The sequence below is a fragment of the Ovis canadensis genome, chromosome 2 (genome assembly GCF_042477335.2).
Source record: "Ovis canadensis isolate MfBH-ARS-UI-01 breed Bighorn chromosome 2, ARS-UI_OviCan_v2, whole genome shotgun sequence".
In the NCBI taxonomy this organism is placed as follows: Eukaryota; Metazoa; Chordata; class Mammalia; order Artiodactyla; family Bovidae; genus Ovis; species Ovis canadensis.
In genome coordinates this window covers 36,869,515-36,881,382 of record NC_091246.1, presented here as the reverse complement: position 1 = coordinate 36,881,382, position 11,868 = coordinate 36,869,515, and the positions used below count along the sequence as shown (strand labels likewise).

General features: G+C 46.9%; 1 protein-coding gene across 1 annotated transcript; it reads right to left on the bottom strand.

Moving 5' to 3' along the window:
- Positions 1–663: 663 nt before the first annotated feature.
- LOC138433109 (protein SPATA31F1-like) lies at positions 664–6,741 on the bottom strand. Its single transcript, XM_069575175.1, has 4 exons — positions 6,601–6,741; positions 5,983–6,028; positions 5,410–5,470; positions 664–4,426 (listed from the first exon to the last, which is right to left on the bottom strand). The coding sequence occupies exons 1-4, from the start codon at positions 6,739–6,741 to the stop codon at positions 664–666; spliced, it is 4,011 nt and encodes a 1,336-aa protein (XP_069431276.1).
- Positions 6,742–11,868: the final 5,127 nt, after the last annotated feature.

The following is an 11,868-nucleotide window of genomic DNA, read 5'->3' as shown; positions in this document are numbered from 1 at the left end:
TGTGTTCTCCAGAAAGATCTAACCAATAACCACCAGGGGGCAAAGAGGGGAGAGTCTACCATTTGCTTCTGACATTAGTTATATTAGCTATATGCTGTTGATAATAAACCAAAGCACCTCCTCAAAGTTGGAACACTGGCACTTCCCTCCAGATTGTGGGCATATATAGAAATCATCAATGAATTTTGCTTGTAGGATTCCTGGCTACTCCTTGACAGTACTATCCTCAGGCCCAAAATGGTCCTCTGTGCCCAAGGATGCCATGATAGAAGTCAAGCCTGACCTTTACTTTCAGTGTACCTTAGATAAGGGCCTTCCTTCTCTGCTTAAGTCCCTTTCTCCACAGTCCAGTGAGGGGGGTGTTGTGTGGAATGCTGACCCAGCTTAAGTGTGAGTTACAGCTCCTTTTCTAGATAGGAAGAATCTTTACTTCCCATGTGCCTTTCCTGAACACACCACAGTGGAGAAAAGAGCAGACACACAACTCTCAGCTTAGAGATGTAGAGTGTATTTTGGGTGGTATTCTGCCCACCTGTACATTAATGAAAATTACAGTAGCATCCTCTTCAAGGGATGCAGACATTGGGTAGACTATGAAGTCTTTAGATTATGCTGGGTCTTCTTGAACAGACCAGTGTTTTTGTCTGAGGTGACAGCTGAGGGTCAGGGTGGGTTCCCTGGTTGGGTGGCACAAACCACTCGAGGACAGTGCCGAGGGCAGTGGTGGGGGGTGCTCAGAACAGAGGCTGAGCGGAGTTGATGCGAGTGGGAGTGTTGCCAGAGCTTGCTGTCCAGGGACCGGGGTATGTCCGTGAAGGCCAGGCCCATCTGCTTCTCAGGTGGCGGAAGCTGGGCCTTCAGGACCCCCCTTGTCTTCTCTGTCTTAGGTCTCTCCTTGGGACTTTTGGCTGGAGCCAGGCTCTTTGCTGCATTTACTTTTCTTGTGTTAGCCATTTTCTCAGAGGTGGGGGACGTGGATTCCTTATGCCCTTTGCCTTTTGTTTTGAGGTTAATACAGTGCAAAAAAGATTTCATCTTATTTCTAAAGCCAGAATCTGGAAGACTGGGCATCTGGTGAGTATAGCCTGGCATCACTGGCCCCTGCAACATCTGTTCTTGTAAAGTGTGGCCCCACAGTGGGTTACCTGGAGTGAGCTGGCCCAGGAAAGACTGGCCCTGTGACACCTGGGGCGCCACAGGCTGGGCATTCTCAGGAACTCTTGCTGGTTTGAGGATGACATTGAGCTTGGCTTGACTGGCTCGCAAGTCATTCTTCTCAGAGTCTTTCCCCTCAGGGACTCCAGGAGGTAGCTCTGGGAGTTTAAGCTGAGGGTGATGCTCAGGACTGTGCTGGCAGGGAGCATCAAGGTGAAAATGTCGTCTCTGGCAACAGGAGCTGCAGGGTGTCCTGTTCAGGAGCACCTCTTCTGGCCTCTGTGCTTCAGCTGAGTGGCTTTTTTCTCTTGTGGAGGAGAGTATGAAGCTTGCATCCCCTTCTCCGCGGTCCCCAGCTGATTTGGGTTTGCCTGGCTTCTTTCTCTTTTCTGCCAGTGTGGGAACTTGGGCTGAGTCCTTGCTCTTGTCAGGCCTATGGGGCTCAGAGCTCCAGGCCTCCTCCAGGCTGGGGTTGTTCACACTGGCTTCCAGCTGAGCACAAAGAACCTGGGCCTTGGCCTCTGTCATGTCCCCACTGGATTGTGAGATCTGGGCTGCCCAGTGGACAGACTCACGGTGTGCTGCACCGGAATGATGTTGCTTCTGTTTCTGATGCGCTGTCTTTAACTCCGTGGCTAGCTCTTCTGTGAGGTGGAGCCATTCTGGATCTGGGGAACGTGGTGTATCTGGTGGGACGGGGAGATCCTGGAGTGGTAGTTTTCCTTGGTTGTCTAGATTCCCAGGAGACTCCTGTGGGCACATGTTCTTTGGCATTGCTACCGTTTGTTCTCTGGACTCCCTTGCCTTTAGGGGAATTCCCAGTTGTATCTCTAGGATCTTCTTTCTCAGATGGAAATTTAGTTTAGTCAAGATGGGTTCCCTAAGTGAGCAGGGCCTTGCAGGCCCTGCCTGGCTTTCTTGAGGCACCATCTTGATTATTCCTTCCATCTGCACTTCAGCCTGGAATTCACCTGCAGCATCTGCACAAGCCTCACTGCCATCTTGAAAGCCTGGCCCAGGACTCAGACCCTTCTCTTCAGGTGAGGGCACCTGAGTCGGAGGTTCTGTTGGGAACTGGATAGGTCCAGGCTCCATCTCTGTCTTCATAGCTGCAGAAGTGATTGCTGGAGCCGTAGCCCTGGAGAGAGCCACATAATAAGGAGCAGGCAGTCCTGACAAGAAGGCCAGATACTTGTGCTGTAAAGTTGTCTTCAGTTTCTCAATGGCTCCCTGAGACAGGGACCAGGGCAACTTAGGATGTTTAATGAGAGCATCTGATGAGGCTTGTTGCTGCTGGTCAAGGGCCGTTGGCATCCAGGGTGTAACTTCCTGTTGTTTGTCCAGGTCATCTACTGCCTGTAGTTCCAGGGGCTTGCTTTCTGGGATGCAGGTGAAGGGAGCCACTTGCAGGCCCCCAGGAATTTTGAACTCGCAAGAGCCATGTATGCAGACAGGAACCTTGCCCTGGTGAATCTCCTTGCATTTGGAGTCAACATGGCTCTGCAGTGTTGCCTTGGCCTGGTCAGTCACGTGCAACATAGGGACTGATGCTGGGTCCTTAATGGCTGGGAGTGGGTCGCCAACCCCAGTGCCCTCTAGAGCTGTAGGTTGGGGGACATTCACATTGTCCAGGGCTCTGCTGCTCCAGGACAGAGTCTGCTGGCCAGCAGGGGGCAGAGGCAACTGGAGAGACCGCTGGTTCTTCCAGGGTAGGCTCGAGTGATTATGAACCAACTGTCTCTGGAGGTGGAATTCCAGCAGCCTCCTGGCCTGCTCTGGGAAGAATAGTTCCTTTGTGATGGTGGAGACAGGCTGACCTGGCCAGGAAGTTTTTACAGTCTCAGAAGATTGGGCTTGGTCACTGGGCTTACACTGCATGGGGCTCTCAGTGTGCTGATCTCTCTGGAAAACATCTGGAAAGTCCCACTGAAGCTGGAGCTGCCTCTGCAGCAGGTGCCACTCCAAGGCTTTACATTCATCCAGAGTCAGCAAGGGGCTACTGATCTGAGCTTGTTGGTGCTCAGGTGGAGCTGTCCAATTTGGGGAAGATGGAGAAGAGGGTAGAGCTGACTGGGGCAGAGTTTTAGGCATCAGAGGGAAGCAGGAGAGCTCCTTGAAGAGAAAAGGATACTTCAAGGAGTGCTTGGACATGCTCTCGTTCATGGAGAGGCCTTGATATCCCAAGAAGGTGTCAACTAGGGACTCACTGTGCAGAGAAGGGAGGCCACAGAATAGCTGGCTGTATTTCGACTGCACAGGGCCCTCTGAATCACTAGCCTGTTGCCCAGGCATTAGATAAAGGCCACTTGATTCTTTAAGAGCCACATAGGGTGAGGCTAGAGTCATATGATCTGGGATTTGCTGGTAGTAGTGTCTTTGTTCTGGGTCCATAATGGACCATTCAGAAACCCAGAAGGCCTGGGTGGGTTGGCCAGCTATACATGAGCCCCAGTTCTGGTATGAAATGGTCCCGAATTTCTCAATGGAGAACTGAGAAATATCATTCTGGATGAAAGAAACTGGTTGATTATGTACAGGGTGGCAAAATAGTGGCGGGTTTGGCATAAGCTGCCTCAGGGACTCTTCCACACGTCTGGGGAGCCCCCACCTTTGGAAATGCATCAGTCTTCTTACATGTACCTCAAGAAGCCTCAGGACTTCAGGACAAAGGAACGGCAGGTGGGCAGGGAGGACAGTGACCATATTTAAGGCCATAGGATGTGTTAGAGCTGTGATTTCTCGATTCAGGGTCAGCAGAGAGACCTGGGAATTCAAGGGCTGCTGGCCTTGGTTCCCATAGACAAGGTTGGGGTGGCTCTGGATTATCTCCTGCAAGTTCACTGAAACCCTTGGCTCCTCAAATCTCGAAGAAAGCATAGTCTCTGGGCCCCTGGGCACCTCTGGCATTTGAAATCCCTGCCTTTGCTTGAGGTCTTCAGCCCAGTAATCATGGATGCCAGCTGTACCAGGTGACCGGGCCACTGACTGTGCCAAGGATTTCTGTGACACTGTGAGGTTTGCAGATGGAAGTGAAAGGTTTTTGGAGTGTGGGGAACGATGCTCCATACTCTGCTGGAAAGAAACTTTAGGCGTGGACAAAACCTCTAGGCAAGAGGAGCCCTGTGCTGGCTCCCCTGAAGTCGGGGAGACCAGGGTATTCTCATCTGCCAGCACCTGCTGAATCTCCAGAGCCATGCTGTTGCAGGTTTGGCAGCAGGGATCTTCACACAGGAGCTGCCGCACACTCCCCTCTTGAGGAAGCCAGCCCTGGCTGGGGAGGGAAACATGGCAACCGTCTGTTACTGATGGAGTGACAGCTGCCTCTTTGGCCTCAGACTGGGCTGCCCTCCCCTAGTCCTATAAGCTCAGAGGCCTGCCTCTGCTGCCTGTTTACTCATCCGTTTTTTTCCCCTAGGGAAATGACATTTGGCAAGTTATGGTGGGCTGGGCTGAGGGCCTGGGGCTTATTGGATGAGGTCTCAGACAACTGATGGGGGCACAGGGCCTTGAGAGAGTGGGTGGTGGGTGAGTCCTTTGTGACCTGTGTTGAGAAGCTGAGCTAGGAGAAGGAACCAGGCAGACAGGTTTAGCTGGCTGATGGCACAGCATCAGGAACATCACCATGTAGAACCTGGAGTCATTCTCTTTATGGGCCAAGGCTGTGGCCTAGTATTCACTATTTCCAAACTATGAAAAAGGCGATTCTTTTGGGAACACTGTTCTGGGGATTAAAGAGTGCACACAACGTCTCTTGAGAATCCATCCCCTTTCTCTAGAGAAGAAAGAAATAATATGACAAGCTCCTGTCTGAGGGCTGTCCCAGGAACTGACCTCCCTGAAGACAGAACCAGAGGAGGTAATGTCAGCAGGGTCCAGGGGTTTGCCCTTGAATGGGTGTAGCTGTAAAGAATATGAAAATGATGAATTAATTATGCACTTAATTATCTATTCTCCTGACTGTATAACCTGTCTTGTGGCTTGAGTGCAAAACCATGTAGAGTCTTTTGTGAACTAGTGCATCTACTAGGGAACTGAATTCCAGGGCCACTTGAGCCTAGCACAGAGAACTAGGACACTCTCTTCTGAAGTATCTGAGCGCCCCTTGCCCTGGCAACCCTCCAAACCAGTGCTCCAGGCTCCAATGTGTCTGGCTCCCTCCCAGCCATTCCCCTCTCCAACCTTGTCACAGGTCAAACAGACAAATGATCACAGGCCAGACTGGGAATTGGGAGACTGCAAAGAGCAAGAGATCACCTTCTCATGACAGAAAGCAGCTCCCACGGCTTCTCAGCTTCTTCCTGGGAATGTCTCCTAGCTGAGAAACCAGGAGACAGTGTTACATGGAGCAGGAGAGGGTTCAGGGACATCCTATAGGAAGCCTTTGAATGAGAGGAGATTGCAAACTCCAAAGTGAGTGCTGTAAAGCACATCTGTGTATGACTTAACCAGGTATGATGTGCTCTTCTGGGCCTGCTCTCATTTGATCTTCACAACTATGCTGTGAGTGAGGCAGGATCATCAGAGCCTGTTTCATAGGAACAAGACTGAGAGATGAAGAGACCTCCAGAGGGTCATAAAACTAGTAAGTGACACAGTTAAGGACTTCTCCCGTGTTTCCTCTCTTTTCATTCCCGGGGGTAAGGTGGACTTTAGAACATTCCCAGACTCTGATTTGCCATCCCACCTGTTTTTTTCTGGGAGAATTTGTCAGCTTAGACAATGGAAGTCTTCAGTGGTTAGAGTACCTGGCTCCTGGCACCAGGGCCCATCACGGGCCAGGGTTCCTTGCCCACAGTGGAGGGGAGTCAGAGCAGAGACAGACTTTACCTCTTGACGCTGCATCTCTAGCCCCTTGTCTGACTTTTTGGTGACTCTTAAAGAAAAAGAATTAAAAGAATGTGAAGTGGGACACCATTTTGTTTCACATCCAAAATGAAACAAAGGAAATATACATTTCCCAGTCTCTTTCTGTATCTCTGTATTTTATACACTCTTCTATATGTTCGTCCTGTACTCCAGCTTTTCACCTGAACATTTCATTTTTTTACTTTTTTCGCACTTACTTCAGTGCTTTCCGTATTCTATACCTCCTGTCCCCTTTCTCAGGACAAGTTTGTCAGGGGACTTAGTGTGATACAGGAGGAATAATGGAATGGATTAAATGGTTGGTGGCTCTCAGCCAAGGACTTCTGCTTACTAAGTCCACCAATTAGAAAAATCCCCCATTTTTGGAGGTCAGAAGAAATCCAATGAGGTAGATTCCATTTTATCTAGCACTCAACCCAAGTTAGATAGAAATTCTTAATTTTTCAACTAGGATATACAGAAGGGGTGGGCTAGCAGGGCATTATTTCTAGGCTCTGAGAAAGAGAGGTACTATATAGAGTAACAATGTGTCTTATCTAAGACTTAACTAGTGCAGCCATGGTCATAGCGTTTCCCTACCTGGCAGCAGCTCCTTTTACGTTCCATTAATCCATGGTAACTCTCTTTCACTTGCCAGATAGCTAGGATAATAATGAAGATGGAGCCAGAGATATATAAGAAATACCCTAAATCCCACAGAACAGAAGCCGGGATCAGCATGGTCTAAAACCTCATTAGCATGAGGAGACCAACCATTCCTATATGTAGGCACTCAGGGTCCTGGTGCCTAATGATTCTCCATGGTATGCCTGTGGTCTCCACCTCACAGATGACGGAACCAGCCCTCAGACGACATCACAAAGCCCGCCTGTTTCACAAGGCAGGTGTGGTGTCAAAAGACATACCTGTCTAGAGAAGCTCCCGTGGTGATTCAGTCTGTAAATGAGGGTGTCTTGTTGTAAGGACTGAAGGTGTCCCTTGCAGGCAGTGTCTTTGCTTTCACTTTTCTTCACTTTCCGCAGCCTCCACCAGCCTGACAGCTCAGCTCTTCCTTTGTGACAGCTGTCTTGCCAGCCATCCACTGAAAACTGAGTGTTTAGGAACATTAGGTACCTTTTGAGAAAGAGTAGCTGGGACAGAGGAACCTCTGTAAACTCCGCCTGTACTGAAAATGTATGTGAGAAGCATACATTAGCTTAGGGACGGCAGAGACTGGTTATGGCTTGGGAATGGAGAACTTTATTTATGGCTGCTCTGGGCCTTCCTTGCTGCTCTCGGGCTTTCTCTAGCTGTGGAGGGTGGGGGCTAATCTCCAGCTCTGGACAACAGGCTCTAGGTGTATGGGCTTCAGTAGTTGCAGCATGCTGGCTCAGCAGTTTTGGGTTGCTGGCTCTAGGGCTCACGGGCTTTAGTCATTAAACACAGTGGCTCGATTGGTAACTCTTAGGCATGATAGGTGTTTTTTCCAATCACTCCCAAGACCCATCATTCCTACACCTTGACTATAGACATTATATTGCCTGCTTGGCTGTCTGTGGATATTGTGATCTGACTCCAATATCTCAAAATTTCTGAATTTCCTTGAGAGAGTCTTTCCCTGGTAACAGTGGTCTCACAGCCAAAAAATTCTTGGCCTCAGTATCTCTGAAGATACCATTTGGTCCTTCCTCCAGTGTCCAGTCCTCTATCCATCTGGCATGGTGAGTGATCAATCTGTGCTCAGTCCTAAGCTGGACAGTGTCAAGGATACAAAGATATTTTCAGTCATGTTGCTGTTAGAGCCAGCAACCCAAAACCACTTCACTGGTTTCTAAGATAAGACTAATTCACACAAAGTAAGAACCAGCAATGGAAAACAAATGGAATCATTTATTCATCTATGAGGGCTAGGTCACAAACATCCCATTCCTAAGGGGAAAAAACACAGGATCAGGATGCATAGTCAGAGAAGGCTCCTGGGTAGAGTGAAACTGGAGTTGAATGTTTACATGCAGGCTGTGGGTGAAAGGAGTGTGTTCTAGGTAGGAGAGAAACTTACCAGCAGATGCAGAATACTGAGGGATGGGCCATGGAGTTCATTCGGCAGTAAGAAATGCAGTCTACCTCTAGTAGAGGTGCATGTGGGTGGACTGGATTGGGCTTGAAGGGAAATACTGGAGGAGCAGGAATGAGTTCTCTTGATGGAAGCATTTATTTTATTTCAGTAACTTAAAATTGTTTTTTAAAAGTAGGCACACAAAATTACCAAGGCAAAAAAAGGTATGTAGTATGTCTCTTTCTCATCTTTCTCTCCCCTTTTCCTTCCCTGTGTATCTTTCAGAACTGATTTAGGAATTAATTTGGGATAGGAAGTATAAATAGAGTGATTTTTTTTTACAAATGAAAGCATATTATAGACATGGTTTTTATCTTGTTTTATTTAATAATATGAAAATATCATGTATATTTTGCAAATATTTTTTAAACTGAAGTGTAGTTGATTTACAATGTTGTGTTAGCTTCTGATGTACAGCAAAGTGATTCAATTTTACATATATGTATTTCAGATTATTTTCTATTATAGTTTATTATAAGATATTGAATATAATTCCTTGTGCTATACAGTAGGACCTTGTTGCTTACCTATTTTATATGTAGCAGCTTGTATCTACTAATCCCAAACTCCTGTGACTGCAGCAGGGCCTTTGCCCTGGCCACCAGGCAGCATGCTGACCGACATGTGGCAGCAGGTAAAGGTCTACATGCTCAACGAGGACCATCAGTGGGACAACCAGGGCACCAGGCCTACCATCTGGCTATGTGGAGTGGCTGAAGGGCATGTCCCTGCTAGTCAGAGCCTGACAAAACATGGTCCACCTGAGAAGGGAATAGCAAACCACTTCAGTATTCTTGCCTTAAGAGCCCCATGAATACAACAAAACGCAAAAAGATATGACATAGGAAGATAAGCCCCCCAGGTCAGTAGGTGTCCAATATGCTATGGGGGAAGAGCAGAGAAATAGCTCCAGAAAGAATGAAGAGCCTGGGCTAATGTAGAAACGTCATTCAGTTGTGGATGTGTCTGGTGGTGAAGGTAAAGTCCAGTGCTGTAAAGAACAATATTGCACAGGAACCTGGAATGTTAGGTTCATAAATCAAGGTAAGTTGGATGTGGTCAAACAGGAGATGGCATGAGTGAACATCGACATTTTAGGAATCAATGAACTAAAATGGTCAGGAATGGGTGAATTTAATTCAGATGACCATTAAATCTACTACTGTGGGCAAGAATCCCTTAGAAGAAATGGAGTAGTCTTCATAGTCAACAGAAGTCCAAATGCAGTACTTGGGTACAATCTCAAAAACAAGAGAATGATCTCTATTCGTTTCTAAGGCAAACCATTCAATATTACAGTAATCCAAGTCTATGCCCCAATCACTAATGCCAAAGAAGCAGAAGTGGAATGGTTCTATGAAGACCTACAAGACCTTCTAGAACTAACACCAAACAAAGATGTCCTTTTCATCATAAGGGACTGGAATGCAAAAGTAGGAAGTCAAGAGATACCTGGAGTAACAGGCATATTTGGCTGTGGAGTACAAAATGAAGCAGGGCAAAGGCTAACAGAGTTTTGCCAAGAGAACGCACTGGTCATAGCAAACACCCTCTTCCAACACAAGAGACGACTCTACACATGGATATCACCAGATGGTCAATACTGAAATCAGATTGATTATATTCTTCGCAGCCTAAGGTAGAGAAACTCTAAACACTCAGCAGAAACAAGACCTGGAGCTGACTGTGGCTCAGATCATCAGCTCCATATTGTGAAATTCAGGCTTAAACTAAAGAAAGTAGTGAAAACCACTAGGCCATTCAGGTATGACCTAAATCAAATCCCTTATGATTATACAGTGGAGGTGAGGAAAAGATTCAAGGGATTAGATGTGGTAGACAAGAGTGCCTGGAGAACGATGGACGGAAGTTCATAACACTGTACAGGAGTGAGAGGGTTAACAGGTAGGAAGGCAGAGATCCCTAAGAGGCAGGAGGAAATAAACTGCAAGTGGCAGACACTTTTTTCCTTTCTCTACACAAAATTAAAAGAGGCTTATTTTAATTCTGTGCTGACAATGCCTGGTTCTGCCTGAACTTAACTCTTCTCAAACCTTGAGTTAACCTATGTGGTTTTTCTTATGGAAATGTTTTTCTTAAGCTATGTTAATGAAACTATGTATTTGCTTTGTAGTCTGCCTTTCTTTAAATCAATTCTGGCCTAAGACTAACCTTTTTTTCCTTTTCTCAAACATTGGGCTGATAACGGTTCAACAAACCAGTATTCATGTCAATTGTTTTGTGGCTGGGGATGACACACCTTGTGCCATTCTATCTCAAAAAGGTGTATTGTGGGAGAGGGGCCTGGTCAAAATCCCTTAGTCTTGAGGTGTTTCTTATATCTGATTAGCAGCTTGCTAACAGACATAAAACATTGGAAAAGACCCTGATGCTGGGAAAGATTGAAGGAGGGAGGAGGAAGGGACGACAGAGGATGAGATGGTTGGTGGCATCACCGACTCAATAGACATGAGTTTGAGTAGACTCCGGGAGTTGGTGATGAACAGGGAGGCCTGGCATGCTGCAGTCCATGGGGTCCGAATGGATCGGACATGACTGAGCGACTGAACTCAACTCCCAAAAACTAGCAAGGGGGCATTCTTTCTGCCCCCTTCTGATGTCTATTTCAGCAGCTTTCTCTATCTCTTTTATACTTTAATAGAACTCTACTACACAAAAACTCCGAGTGATCAAGTCTCGTCTCTGGCCCTGGACTGAAATCCTCTTCTCCAGAGGTCATGAAACTGGCATAGTTCACAGCTCACGACAGCAATCTTTCAGGAAGTGGTGACCAAAACCATTCCCAAGAAAAATGCAAGAAGGCAAAGTGGTTGCCTGAGGAGGCCTTATAAATAGCTAAGAAAAGAGAAGCAAAAGGCACAAAGGAGAAAGGGAAAGATATACCCAAGTGAATGCAGTTTCAGAGAATAGCAAAAAGAGATAAGGAAGCCTTCTTAAGTGAACAGTGCAAAGAAACAGGAAAACAACAGATGGGAAAGACTAGGGATCTCTTCAAGAAAACTGAAGATACCAAGGGAACATTTCAAGCAAAGATGGGTTCAATAAAGGATAGAAATGGCAAGGACCTAACAGAAGCAGAAGACTTCCCTGGTGGCTCAGACAGTAAGGCATCTGCCTACAATGCAGGAGACCCGGGTTCAATCCCTGGGTCGGGAAGATCTCCTGGAGAAGGAAATGGCAACCGACTCCAATATTCTTGCCTGGAAAATTCCTTAGATGGAGGAACCTGGTAGGCTACAGTCCATGGGGTCGCAAAGAGTTGGACATGACTGAGTGACTTCACTTTTACTTTCACTAACAGAAGCAGAAGATATTAAGAAGAGGTATCAAGAATACACAGAACTGTACAAAAAAGGTCTTAATGACCTGGATAACCACAATGGTGTGGTCACTCACCTAGAGCCAGACATCCTGGACTGTGAAGTCAGGTTGGCATTAGGAAGCATTTCTATGAACAAAGCTAGTAGAGGTGATGGAACTCCAGCTGAGCTATTTAATATCCTAAAAGATGATGCTATTAAAGTGTTGCATGTGATATGCCAGCAAATTTGGAAAACTCAGCAGTGGCCAGAGGACTGGAAAAGGTCAGTTTTCATTCCAATCCCAAAGAAATGCAATGCCAAGGAATGTTCAAACTACCACACAATTGTACATACTAGCAAGATTATGCTCAAAATCCTTCAAGAGTGGCTTCACCAGTATGTGAACTGAGAACTTCCAGTACAAGCTGG

Excerpts from the sequence above, each read along its gene's own strand:
- LOC138433109 (XM_069575175.1), bottom strand. The coding sequence starts at position 6,741 with ATGCTGATCCCGGCTTCTGTTCTGTGGGATTTAGGGTATTTCTTATAT. Across the intron at positions 6,029-6,600 it reads GTAAAAGGAGCTGCTGCCAG|AGTCACCAAAAAGTCAGACA; the intron begins GTAGGGAAACGC and ends TTTTTCTTTAAG. Across the intron at positions 4,427-5,409 it reads CTGCTTTCTGTCATGAGAAG|CCAGGGCTGGCTTCCTCAAG; the intron begins GTGATCTCTTGC and ends TTCCCTCCCCAG.